The sequence below is a fragment of the Nannobrachium achirus genome (genome assembly GCF_963921795.1).
Source record: "Nannobrachium achirus genome assembly, chromosome: 11".
NCBI lineage: Eukaryota > Metazoa > Chordata > Actinopteri > Myctophiformes > Myctophidae > Nannobrachium > Nannobrachium achirus.
The window spans coordinates 46214261-46228847 of NC_137820.1; the positions used below are offsets into that span (position 1 = coordinate 46214261).

Genomic DNA, 14587 nt, shown 5'->3' on the forward strand with positions numbered 1-14587 from the left:
TGTACGTGAACGAACAAATGAATGAATGTTTGTGACGTGTGCGTGCACAGGTGCCACATGGGCATCGCTTCCTTCCATGCTGCTCTCGTGCATGCGTGTCCACCATGACAACTTGCCTGTGCACAAGGAGGGCTGTACGTTGTGAATGAATGTATGTCGTGTGACTATACTACACTACGCTACACACGGTCACGTGTCTTTCCATGCCCGCCTTTGTGGCACTGTTTGCCTCTTAAAGTATTGTGTTGTGTGTGTGTGTGTGTGTGTGTGTGTGTGTGTGTGTGTGTGTGTGTGTGTGTGTGTGTGTGTGTGTGTGTGTGTGTGTGTGTGTGTGTGTGTGTGTGTGTGTGTGTGTGTGTGTGTGTGTGTGTGTGTGTGTGTGTGTGTGTGTGTGTGTGTGTGTGTGTGTGGCCCCCTACATGTCTCCCACCCCCTTCATTAACTAAACATGACCCTTAAGAGCATGATTAGCCTGGTTTCAACACAGGATGTCGGAAGTCATCAACCGAGAGGGGGGAAAAAACATTACTGTAATTGCATTGCGCTAAGGGAGAGAGGAGGGAGGGAGGAAAGAAACAGGATGCATAGATGGATAAAAAAAAGGAAGAAAATGAGTGGGACTGAGAGGTTGTGGGGGAGGGGGGGTGATGCTGGGAAGAAGTGAAGGATCGAGAGAGGTAGAGAGAGAGAAAGAGAACAGAGGATGGATGGGGGTGTTAACTTATGGTACGATCTGAGAATATATATGAATCCATAGCTCCTTCTCGTGGATCCCCCCCTCCTCCGTGTCTGAGTGCGGAGTTGGTACGTCCCTCCCGACAATAAAACCACCTCCAGTGAGTCTTGATGTGGCACTTCTACCCGGCTCTCATGCTCGCCCACAGAGACAGTGGCCTGGTTTAGCACAGTGAAAGACTGCGACTGGACCGCCATGCTGGCTCCACGGGGCACGGGGAACACGCCCCAGAATGGCGGCCACTTGCTACTGCCCTGGCAGAGCCGTAGAGAGATGGGGAGGGTAGGGGGGCCAGGGTGAGGGGTGCAATGCGGGTCTCACAGGGGCTGTCAAAAGCCTGGACACCTGGCAATAACTTGCTTTTTAGGTACTTTTATACTCTTCTCCTCTTGTCTCATCCTCTGCCTGTCTGGCCATCTGCATGGCAGTCTAGAGCTCAGCATGAGTGAGTATCGCCTACACACACACACACACACACACACACACACACACACACACACACACACACACAATACACATAATACACATAATACACTTAACTATACATGCTTGTGATTTCTGTGTGTCTGTCACTCTCTCTCTGTCAGCTGTCACTCCTTCTGTCTCCCTCATTGTATTGGCTTATTGGCTTACTTTGCTATGAATGTGTGTCATGATGACAAAAACAATGACAGTAATGGACCAATGATGGTAATAGTGATTTACTTTGTGAAGGCATCTGTACAGTATGTCTTCTCTACCCAGGAAGTGGAGGAGTGATGGGTGGGGTTACACACAGTCACAGACACACATGCGCTTGCAAGCGCACGCATGCAACGGCTCGCGCAAAGAGGGGCAGAGGCTGGCTCATTGTCTCACGGCAACTGAGGACAAAATCCTTCCTTCCTTCCTTCCTTTCTTCCTTCCCTCCTTCCCTCCCTTAGTTGTCTTACGGCAACTGAGGACAAAATCATTCCTTCCTTCCTTCCTTCCTTCCTTCCTTCCTTCCTTCCTTCCTTCCCTCCCTTAGTTGTCTTACGGCAACTGAGGACAAAACCTTCCTTCCTTCCTTCCTTCCTTCCCTCGCTCCCTTAGCACCCCTTTCAATTCACATGTCATTCTGACAGACTGCAACCACATGTTTTTTTTTTATGCTGAATGAATGCAATTTTGTCAATGACCTGCTAATTAAAATGTGGGTTATACTTTGATGGTTATAAATGTACTTTTATGTGTGTGCGTGTGCTTTCCTCTGTATGATCCTGCTATTACCAACTACTTCATCTCTCTATATTTCACACAAAAATTGTGTTCGGGAATTTGTTCAACTTAAACAAAGGAGACTGTACAGCGATAAACTGTCATCGTAAGTTGTAGTTCATAAAAGGGTGGCTTCTCTGTATTTGTCTCAACAAGGAGAGGCTTGTCTCCCTTCATGCCTAGCGATCCTAATCGTTGTGATTGTGATCTGCAGAGATTGCGTGTCTTATCAGTCAAATGTAGAGTGTATTCCTATACGATATTTCATGATTGGTGATTGTAAGTAGGCTTTATTGCTGTTAAATTACGATTGCCATAACATACTGTGTATTACTAGAAGATAATATATTTGATCATTTGAGATTAGGCTCGATTGGAAAATGAAGACCATAATATACATTTTGATTCTGCCAGCTAAGCTGCCATTTGTCATTATGACTGTTCTGTCTATAAAAAAATTCAGGCACTGTCTGCTCGTCTTGGCTGACCAAGCCCAAGGAGGGCCTGTATATGCCAGCGCAGTGTGTGCGCATTTTGCACATGCATGCATGCATGCATGCATGCATTACATGCCTGAACACAGCATGCTCATGTCCAGAAGTCTTTTTCCCCCCCCACTTTACTTGAGAGTTTGATTTGAGCATTGCTAACATCTATTACTATTGCAGAAATCAACGCCTTTAAAATCAATGTAAAGGATTTATACTTATACAGAAAGCTGTGGTGATTAGTGATCACCAAATTAATTTCAGCAAACACAGGGTACGGAATGTTGTACACAGTCATGTGGTGAAGCGTTAGTACGTCTCAATTTCTGGAGCAGAAAACGTATATGTTTTATACTATAGTGTATATCGTCACTGTCGGGCAGAAACCTTGTATCTCCAAGTATCAAATTTGTAATTTTTTCACAAAGTAAAGCCCTGCTTCATCATACATGCCGTAGCACAAAAGTAGAAAAACAGCAGATCTATAGATCAGCTGTTTTCACAAGTTTAAATCATTTTTAAAATGATAAATGTAAAACGAACGGTATTGGACATACAAGGTTATCACCCGACAACGACGATATGCTGTATGGGTTTTCACCTCTTTTTAAAATTAATTATATATTCATATTTGTTTGAGATTCTGCTACTTCTGTTTTTTTCCTGCCGCCATTTTCCCATTCCTGCAGAAGCTTCTAGGCTGTCTGGCCAGCTGACTGTTGGTGTTACAGTGGGTCGCAGACCTATGAGGGAGCATAACGTAAGGGTGGGCCCAAAACAAACACTCCAAATGAAATCCATTAATTTACACATCACAATTTTTGGATTGTTTGCTGAAGTCTGTCCATATGTTGGGAAGCTTTATGTTTTATCAGGTTTGGTATGTGTGTCAGACGTGGCGCAGGTCTTTAAAGTAAACCACCTCCTGTTTGCTGTCTATTTTTACCTATTTAGAATGAAGGCATAGAGGACTAGAAGCTTCTGCGGCATTTAATCTTTCGGAAATGTGGGTTACAGTGGGTACATTTCCTTCTTATGATGGCACACCTAACCATTGTCTACATACCCTTACACAGAATATTACCGATTATGGAGCCCATCCTAAATTGATGATCAGTCACTGGTCAAGGAACAAATGTATAAATGTAATGAATGGAGGAATGGAGAAAGAGAGCTACATACATTAGATGGATGGAATGATGGAGGGACAAGGCCCATGGCCTTGAGGATGGACACATTGACATAGCTAATTCACACTAATTCAAGTGTCTAACACTTTTTTAATAATATGATAATTTACTATGATAATATCATATACTGTATATACGTTTTAGTATAGCATACCTAACAATAGTATATGCCGATACACAGGATATTATGGATTATTTAAGTTTTTTTTAAAGATTTGTTTTTGGGGCTTTTATGCCTTTATTGATAGGACAGTAGACTGACAGGAAATGGGGGGAGAGATGGGGAGTGAGTCACACGCGGCAAATGTCGTCCGGATCGGGAATCGAACCTGCGACGCCGCCAGGCAACCATGCCTATGTGGCAATGCCTAAGTGGTATGCGCCTGGACCAGTAGGCCAGCGGGCACCCCGGATTATTTAAGTTTTGATTAAAAAAAACTAACATGTACGTTTAATTTCTTATATACAGTATGTATATAGGTTTGATAGAGTGCGTTACATTATCAATATATGAGGCAGTGGAGATTGATGACACTCATGTAGATTGATTTTTTTTTGCTAGTTGACGCACAACTATGTATTTGTATAAATGATTTAGTGGCTAAACCAGCCTTTGATTTCAGTACTGTTTCTCTAGTGAGTGTTGACCTGAGCTCTGTCCCTTGGTTAGTTAAATATAGACATTTTGTATGACTCCTGGGAAGAGAGGTTGAGTTAGAGCGGCCGGTGGAGAGGGGGGAGACGGGGCAGGCTATGAGAGGTACACATGTATGCAAGGAAAGACTAGTAGATGTACCAATGCAATCTTTTCCTTTCCAATACCCATGATACCCATTGGTCGATACAGAGTACCGATCCGATCTGTGTCATTTAAAAAGATTTCTAGGACAGTGGTTCTCAAAGTGTGGTCCAGGGACTCTCAGGGTTCCTCGAGGATCCTCTTGTAAATCCGTGCCTCCGTTCCCGAGCTGTGTTTACACAGTAAGTAAGTAACAGTCCTTAAAAACATGTGAGGACATAAAGCCTAGAGGTAAAATGTTATGAGTGTCTGTTTGCATTAAAAGAATATGCCATAATATTTTTGCCTATAATGGCATGGACAAAATAGGGACGCCAAAGTAGGAAGAAGTAGTTAAGAAAATCCCAAAGAAAAACATCCAAACCTGTCGTAAATTAATATAACTAAATTGTTGATCAGTCACTGGCCAAGGAACAGGTAAATGTAATGAATGTAGGAATGGAGCTATGTAGATGGATGGAGTGGGACCCCTGGGGGTCCTTAAGGTCATTATAGGGGGTCCCCAGCTAAATGAAAGCTAGTTACGCACTATAAAAGCAGGCTACGACTAACAATTGTGTTGTTTTAAGTTCACGGTTGAGGGGATGGGGGGGGGGAGAAGGACTAGTTGGAAAGATGGCTGCGTGGGTAGAGCTCGTCCATCATAACTTAAGGTTTTGGGCACAGAAGATGAGGCAGAGATTAATGAAGGAGCGGTATGGTAGACAGTTTAGAGACGGGAAAGAAACATAAAATGGATGTATGGAGGTACTGTAGTGAGCACGATGATGGGGTGAAACTGTTACAGCAGGGGTCTTCAACGTTTTCAGGCCAAGGACCCCTTATTTGAGAGAGAGATGAAGCAGGGACCCCCACAAGCTTTTCGTAGATTCCATATTGTTTCATTGTTTGACAGCACGATCATCAGTACATTTTGAATTCATGTCAATTTGTGTTTTCAGATATTTAACCACTTGAACTGTCAGTACTTAATAAACTTGACCTTTCACGCTGTACTTAGTCTGCTCTTTTTCCCCTCTACACCAAACCTTTTTACTAAAAATAGCCGATCTACAAGCTCACTGTGAGCTTGTAGATCATGAGCTTGTAGATCTGCTATTTTTGGCTAAAGAATATGGACACTATGGTTCAAGTGGTTAATATAAAAAAGGAGTTTCTATCACACAAATATTTGGAGGACCCCCTGTAGTAACTCTGAGGACCCCCTAGGGGTCCCGGACCCGCTGTTGAAGACCCCTGTGTTACAGTATGAGGTGAGCAAAGCTATGTGCTTTAGAAAGCATTTGACCCTGCTAGCTATAAGCTGCTCCCACATGCTTCAAGTAGACAGACAGTGAAATAACAGCCCATTACCTGACAGAAGAAATAAGTAGCTGTCATCCTAAAGGGCTATTTTGTCAGAGATATATGGGTCTGCACTTATAAGCCCAGACCACTTTTATACATAAGGACATGATTTTTTCCCTGGTTACATTGAGATCCTGTAATACGCTACCTTTCATATCTAAGAAATGGAAATTCATCATCTTCATCTTATGTCTGGCTAATTAATACACAAAAGGATTTGGACTGAGGAAATGTTTTGTTTGTTGCATAGTGTCTTACTTTTCATCACTTCAGATTTCTATAGAATTGTGCTTGCTAAAAAGAAGGAAAAAAAATCTTCTTTTTACGCACACGTGTGTGTGTGTGAGAGAGAAGATTTTCTGGCACGTATTTTCCTAGCATATTGTAGGGTTGCAGACAGTCAGTCTGTCCTGGTGTGAAAAGAGTTTCAAATTATGCAAACAGTACTGTACATTATAGCATCTTAACGCAATGTACAGACAGTATACTGTATACCTAAGTATCTCTGAACAATACCGTCTCAGAATACTTTTAAAAGCTTTGTTGAGGTCTAATTCATGACGAAAATGCTCTATAAATAAAATGCTTTTATTGCCCATAAAAGAAATCGCCTGCACATGATTTTAGCATTGATTGATTTTTATATTTGTTCCCTGTAGTTGTGACCTTGCTGTTTGCTCTGCCAGCATAACCCCCCCCCCACTCCCTTTTGTTTGTCCTCAGAGCAGGAAGTGAACGTGCATGCATACAGCATGGCCTCCATTTTAATGTCGTCTTAAGATGGCTGCCCCCCCGTGCATGTCCTCATCCGCTTCCCTACCCCTCTCTGAAGAGTGCAATTATGTACTCCTCTATACCCGGCATAATTACCATGTAATCACTCGCTAATTCACATCCTATATATAGGATGAGGAGCCTGGGTTTTATTGGAACAGGTGAGTGAGGCATAATTGCACATTTCAGCGGGAAATGCAGAAAACGGGGACAGATGCCTTCATGCAGGTGCAGCCATCTTAAGGCGCCGCCAAAACGGGGACTGCAGTGTCCTGCTCTGAGACAGGACACTAAATGAAGTATAGATGCTTCCTGCGTGCCTGCTGATCTTTGCAAATGATCTAATCATTTCTAGCATCCATAGTTAAGCCAGTTTTACCAGCGTACACACAAATGTGCCATCGGCTGTGAAAGAAAGCGAAACGTGTGGAAACATAAGAGCTGGTTTCTGTCTCACATGGACAACGTTGCTGATTGTGCACCTGTTAAATCTGTTCTGCTGAAATGTTTCAACAACGCTGTATTTCTTGGCTTTGTGTAATCCAGTGGTTCTGGATGTGGGGAGGGATCCCCACATGTTTATTTTGGGGGGGCAGTGAAGTGACAATTTAAGGACTTTTAAGACCTTTTTAAAACCCCAAAAGAAAGGGGCGTCCGGTCACGTTGGCCTACTGGTCAAGGCGCATACCACATAGGCACCGCCACATAGGCATGGTTGCCGCGGCGTCGCCGGTTCGATTCCCGATCCGGACGACCTTTGCTGCATGTCACTCCCCATCTCTCTCCCCATTTCCTGTCAATCTACACTGCTAACAATAAAGGCATAAAAAACCCAAAAGAAAGAAAGAAAGAAAAGAAAAAGACCATTACTGCATCAAAAGTAATCAACAAACTGTACTATAACAACTGGTCAAACATTACTGATCTACAAGCTCACAACGCCTCGCAACGTAGATCAGGTTTTTTCACAATATTTATCCATGGAACCGAGTCAAAACTAAATGTAATGCCTCAACTCCTACAATTCCAAGTGCTTATCAGGATGGGGTTCAGATATGATTATTTTGGGGGGGTCACGTCCTGATAAGGTTGAGAACCACTGTGTAATCAAATGTCTTCTGATCTTGCGCCGTTTGTCATTCACACATCCCTTCTTTTCTTTCACAGGGCTTCTTGAAGAATGAGAGAGACAACGCCCTCCTGTCAGCCATCGAGGAGTCACGCCGCAGGGTCAGTATCTATTAGTGGGGAGCATCTCTCTTAAGACTTGTGGTAAAACTAGGATGAACTTGTTAATGTGTAAAGACCTGCGTTGTGCATCACATTATCATATAGTGATATTTGGGTCCCCATCCGGAATCAATGGGGGTACATTTATTGTAATGACATTTTTGTCTTAGGAATGCGACAAAAACCCCAAAATATTATTGAACTCAAATTCTCCATGGCGTGAGTAATCAATAGAAAAAAAGTAATTTGGGGGGTGAACTATGTATCTTTGAGTGACACAATTAAAATGTAAGTCATGTAAAGTAGGGATGGGAGTGGGACGATAATCGTTATTATCGTTTATTGTGATAAAAAAAATTTATATAAAAATAATGTATTGTGAAATTGTCCTCCGTGACTCGTCATAGATGAATTAGCTTTTGTCAAGCTGCAAATTCAACACCACTTAAACCCTCTATATAAAACGGATATGTAAAGAGTTGGTACGCTTCACTCTACACAAATTGATTCGCCGAGCTTGTAGATTGGCTATTGTTTTCGTGTCCGTGCGATATCTCCTCTACAGTATCTTTTGATATTAAGCATAAGTAGTAAGTAGAAGAATGAAGGAAAGAACAATGAAAAGCTGATGTGTAAAGCAGTTTGATTAAAAAGATTCCAACATTTGGCGTTCTTCCTGTCTCTTGTTGAGGTGAAACAATTTGTGACACATTAATGTGTGTGTGCAGACGTTGGCCTCCACACGCTAACCCGAGGTTAAATGAGGAAGATTGAGAAGTTGCTCAGCCTACTTCTGTTTCCGAGAAGCCAAAGCCTAACGCAGTAAAATCCTCAGTCTTAATGGTGCCAATTAGTAACACTCATTAATTAACTCGCTAATGTGCAAGTGTGGAGTGTACCAACGTAATGTAGTCCATTTGGTTACATTGGTACACTCTACACCGAGCATTTTACTGTGTATGAAGTGAACAAATTAACCTCGATCCGTAATTTAAAAAAGCAGAGGCTCTGTGTTCATCAGCGATCCTGAAATAAATGTTCTTCTGAGACTAGTTGAAATCATAATGAGGTTTACATAGAGCTGACCTACATCGTAGGAGGCTTAATACCTTTCCTTGCCAAACACACACAATTGAAATGATGAAGTCCCTATTCTGGCCTACTATATTGGTGAAATTTGCCGTCCAGTCAGTGAATATAGCCGATCGACAAGCTCACTTCATGATCAGGTATTTTGGAGTTTTGATGTAGAGGGGGAAAAAGTAGGGGTCAATTAATTATATAAACTAGCCCTTACCCGTTCAAAGATATGAGCTCCAAAATGATGTGCAGTGTGTGGGTTATGGGATGTGCACTGTGCACACAGTATATGAGGGATGGAAAGTAACTTTAACTGGTGCTTGCATGATGTAGGAGCATCAATGTAAGAAACCCGTTTCGTTTAATGGCTACAGAGATACTGTTCCCCCCCCCCAGCCCGCCCGCCCACCCGCCTGCACACACACCCGCCTGCCTGCACACACACACACACACACACACACACACACACACACACACACACACACACACACACACACACACACACACACACACACAGAGCTGGTTAAACATTTTGCCTCATGCTAGATGCAGAATAGATGTGCCTCAAGCTAGATGCAGAATAGATAGTAGATACACCATAAAAATGCTAATATACAGCATACGATTTGTGAAAGTGACAAACGGGCTTCACAGTTATGTCAGGTGTGTTCATATGCTAATGGTGATGCGATTTCAGATCAATTGCTCCAGCCACTGAGGAGAAATGCTGTGACAGACTCACTCACTCACTCACTCACTCAGACAGACAGACAGACAGACAGACAGACAGACAGACAGACAGACAGACATTCGCAAAATTATAGTATAGATGTTTTACTTTTAACCCATTAAGACCTGAGGCTGATTCTATTTTTGATTCAAATTATTATGATTTAATCATATATCGTTGTCGGGTGGAAATCTTGTATGTCGAAAACGATTTAAAATAGTGAGAATAGCTGATCTACAAGCGCACAGTGCTTGTAGATTGGCCATTTTCAAACTTTTGTGTGACACTCTTGTATGATAAAGAAGTAGGGCTTTAAATTATACAATTATACATACACATTTCAAACCTGGAGATACGCGGTTTACACAACTAAAATGACAGACGATTTCCCGGATTGAAAGGTATAATATAATTTATAGGCTTTGTTGCTTCTCTAGTTGCTTCTCTAGTTAATCGAAAAAGCAATTGATAGATGAATCGTTAAGGAAATAATCTGTAGTTACAATAATTGTTGCGGTAAATGATATGCTTTTAAATGACTGCAGCATAATAATCAGCAGCCTGTATCCATGTGTGAACCAGGAGGTATTAAATGTAGTCTACATTGTTTCTCCCCGAGCTGTAGATTGACAGCTTTTAATTAGCTGATGTTCCCATTATCTCACCCCGAGACTCTGAGGAGAAGAGAAATAGACAGCAGTCTGTCCTGGGGGGCTAGCAGAGACCTGACGGGGGTCTCTACTGCAGTGCTTCTCAACCTGTGGGTCGGGACCCCCAGATGACAGTGGAGGGACAATTTAACTTACCTTTTTGATACCTAAAAAGGAAAGCAAAGAAAAAGACCATTACTTCCATCGATAGTAATCAACAAATGATACTATAGAAACTTCTCAAACATTAGCCAAATTGTCAAATAATATAAGAAAGATGCAGACATATCGAAGACATGTGAAAATAGACGATCTATCTACAAGCCCACAACGCCTTGCAACGCAAGCCATTGTGAGCTTGCAGATCTGCTATTTCCACAACATTTGTCTCTGTGTTGTGTGTGTGTGTGTGTGTGTGTGTGTGTGTGTGTGTGTGTGTGTGTGTGTGTGTGTGTGTGTGTGTGTGTGTGTGTGTGTGTGTGTGTGTGTGTGTGTGTGTGTGTGTGTGTGTGTGTGTGTGTGTGTGTGTGTGTGTGTGTGTGTGTGTGTATGTGTGTGCGCGTTTGCCTGTGTTATAAGTACTGCACCTGTTGGGAGTTATTTTGGTGCTAAATCCAGATTCACATGCTGATGCCATGTAACTCAGAGCAGACCCAGGTAGTGTGCGTGGATGCACATTCTTTGACCAGTATTCCTCCTCATATATTGACCCATTTCAGTAAGACAGGTTTATTAGCTACACTTCTGAACCTTTTTCAATTCAATTAGCTCACAGATCCCCTTTTGATATGATTTTTAATCACTGGGAACCCCACTCTACTCCTCAGTTTTGATTTAACTCTCCCTTTTTTTTAACCCCACTATTTCCCCACTCTTTCCTCCCCTTCCCTCCAGACGTTCCTGTTGGCTGAAGAGTACCATCGCGAATCAATGCTGGTCCAATGGGAACAGGTGAAGCAGAGAGTGTTACACACGCTGCTGGGAGCAGGAGAGGACGCTCTGGACTTCAGTCAGGAAGCTGAGGTACAATGCACACATGCACACACACGCACGCACATGTTTGCGTAGTACCTCGCACGCGCACGATTTTTAGGGGCCAAGGAGGCGATTTTTAGAGGCCAAGGATCATGATATCAAAAGGAAAAAGCAAAAATAATCCTGTCCGGATGAAGGTATAAAGACCGAAACATTGGTATATGACGTTTTTGTCCTGGACAGTGGGTGCAAGACCTTTCTCTTTGTGTACATTTGAACCTTCCTTTTGTCCTACGCACCCTGTCGTCAACCTCTAAGGTGTGCAAAAATCATTTTTCAAGTACCAACAAAATTAGTAAAATAAAACAAATTTGATCATGATTTAGTCAAACAAAATGGATGGTCCTGTTAGAGCCCCCCCCCCCCTCCCCCAAACACAAACACATCTATAGGCAATGATTAAATCTGTCAGTATTGCCCATATAGTCCCATAGATGTTATGAGGTTTGCCCAAGGGCATTTATTTTGTATATACAGCAGAATTATGTTTTTCTCTGCACTCTACATATGTGACCTTTTTTGCCAATAAATTATCTTTTATTAACTAGGCTTCATTCCATTTAATATGATCTCTCACTTGTCCCTTTGGATAAGATCTTCTGCTAAATGCATTAATGTGCTAAATACATTCATTGTAATTGTAACGTGTGATGTATTTCTGCTAACTCAGGCATTCAAGATAGCTGATCTACAAGCTTGCAGAAATAGCTGATCTACAAGCTTGTTGATCTGCTATTCTTCTATTTTTGGAAAATGTTTGAAAATGTACATTTTTCGACATGGAAATGAGAATGCAAAATAATTGCGATTATCTCAATTAATTATGATTAGGTGTTAATACTTTTTAGTGGAAATTCAATAATTGTAATAAATGAAATAATTGAATTGAATAATTCAAAATGTCATTAAATAATTGTATTTAGATTTCCCCTTCTTTATTGCAGCTGGTCAAATTAAAACTTAAAAGTATAAAATGTAATGTTACAAAAGGACACCTTTTATTAGACATCAAGTAGCATCATGCCAGTTTTTTTAGAGGGGGTTTGCTAGTTTTTATCAGTTTTTCTTTTTGTTTCATTTTAGTTTTTATTAGTTTTAGTGTTAGTGTTAGTTTCTTTTTCATACTTTAGGTTATTTGTCAGGTTCAGGACTCAAAAAGGTCAGAGTAAGTATTGTGTAATAAAAACTGAAACTGAAAAATATATATTGGGTTACTGTGGATAATCAACGAGAAAAACGAAAACCACACACACACACACACACACACACACACACACACACACACACAGTGTGTTCTGTTGTGTATGTACATAATGTGTGGTGTGTGTGCGTGTGTGCTTGTTTCAGCCCAGCTTTGTGAGCGAGGTGGCAGTTCCAGGGAGGAGCTCCTTGGACAGTGTGGAGGTGGCGTACGGCCGACAGGTCTGTATTTTAACCACTTTAACGTCTGGCTAGAAGACATCCCTACTTCGGGCATGTCATTGATAGGTAGACATGCAAAGAAAAGTCCAACATTTTCAACGTTTACGGAAATAGCTGATCTACGAGATCACACAACAACGCGACACAGTGAGCACAAGTGCCGCAGGGGGGGAAGCGGGTGAGTGACAGGATAGCAGGACGACCCGCAAAGACCCCGGTTCGATTCACGGCTGTTACACCCCCTCTCATTCCCTCCTCCCATGCTCCCCTTACTTTTTAAGATTGGAATTGATAAATCTTCTTTTTTTCCCCTTTTCCTCTCATCCATTTAATGCATCGATGGGGCTGACAATCGATTGAGAACAACTTTAAATTGTAACAATTGTAAGGTCCGAGCACAATCTGTTGTGTTTGTATTGTACAGCCCTCTGGTCCATTCAGTGAAAATGAGGTCAGACTAACAAGGCCAGTGACGGATCAAACACTCTGATTAACAGAGAGAGAGAGAGAGGGGCACTCTGGGTAATTTCCCCTGTGGGCGTACTCTCTGTCTGTCTCTCTTGGTCTGTGTTTAAATCTATATTTACACCATGATCTGTACCATTCCCTCACCAGTGTGTGTGTGTGTATACTATATGTATGTCTCTCTGCCACCCTTCCATCCCCTCTTCTTCCTCGCTTGTCTGTCCCGTTCTCTCTCTTTGTCTGCCGCTCGTTGGTCTGCTGTGCGTCCTACGGAATCATCCATGTGTCTGGCCGTTTGACCATGTGCCGTCACATTGCCTGCGGGGTCATTTTCCTGGTCTTTGTCATCTTCTTCGATGACCTTCTGAACGTTCTGCTTCTTTTTGCCCTGTTTTTCATCATCCTCCGTTTTACACTGAGGTCGTAGCGTTGCTATGGAGAAACCGAGCTGTAGGCAGACAGTTTATTACATTTTTCTTTTCTTTTTTTCCCCACTATATTATGATATAATGGCTTGTTGGATTTGCTCAAATATAATTACGTTTAGATTAAAATGTTTATGTAACTTGTATTGGTTCGGCGTAAATAAATATTGTTCCTATTGTTTTGTTCCTCTCCCCTCCCCTCCTCTGCCCTCCATCTTGTTACCTGGTCAGATCTACGTCTTCAATGAGAAGATTGTGAATGGCCATGTCCAGCCTAACTTAGGAGACCTGTGTGCATCTGTAGCTGAAAGTCTGGATGACAAGGTAAGCATATCATACATACCATATTATGTAACTTTATGTACAGTAAGATGTTAACATAGGTTATATAGGTAACACTTCATACCGTGTTCGGCACAGACTAAGAATTCAGTGCCATTGGTTTATTTTAATTGACAGCCTAGTGACTTAGGTTTTCTTCTGCGTTTCTGTGACAACCCTATTGTCTGCTGCAGAATGTATCAGAGATGTGGTTGATGGTGAAACAGATGACAGACGTGCTGCTGGTCCCTGCCAAAGACACCCTGAAAAGTCGCACGGCTGTTGACATGCAAATGAACTTCGTACGCCAGGCACTCAGTTTCCTAGAGAACAGGTAAGTGTGTGCGTGCGTGCGTGCGCAGCATGTGAAGCCTTTGTCACATGCCAAGTCAGTCCATAGTTCACAAATACATTGAGAACCCACACAGTTCTTTAGTACCTTTGTCCTTGGGGTTGTCAACAAGGATGCTGAAATCACTAATAATTACACAATCAAAGTCAGTACAGATTGGACAGCCGTTCATCAAAGTCGTCAAAGAGAGGTTGCACAGTACCTGGGTGGTCTGTAGATACTGTATTTAGGATCATCAATTAAAGAGCCAAAATGTACATATCTGCTTGCATTGGAGACACACTGCCTGACTGTGTGTGCGTGC

General features: G+C 42.1%; 1 protein-coding gene across 1 annotated transcript in view; it reads left to right on the forward strand.

Moving 5' to 3' along the window:
* nup93 (nucleoporin 93) overlaps positions 1-14587 on the forward strand; it is a 46354-nt gene that overhangs the window by 17713 nt on the left and 14054 nt on the right. Inside the window, exons 4-8 of the mRNA XM_080737460.1 lie at positions 7741-7803; positions 11158-11286; positions 12646-12720; positions 13842-13934; positions 14126-14265. Of these exons, the coding sequence (XP_080593586.1) occupies positions 7741-7803; positions 11158-11286; positions 12646-12720; positions 13842-13934; positions 14126-14265 (500 nt within the window). The remainder of the gene's footprint in view (positions 1-7740; positions 7804-11157; positions 11287-12645; positions 12721-13841; positions 13935-14125; positions 14266-14587) is intronic.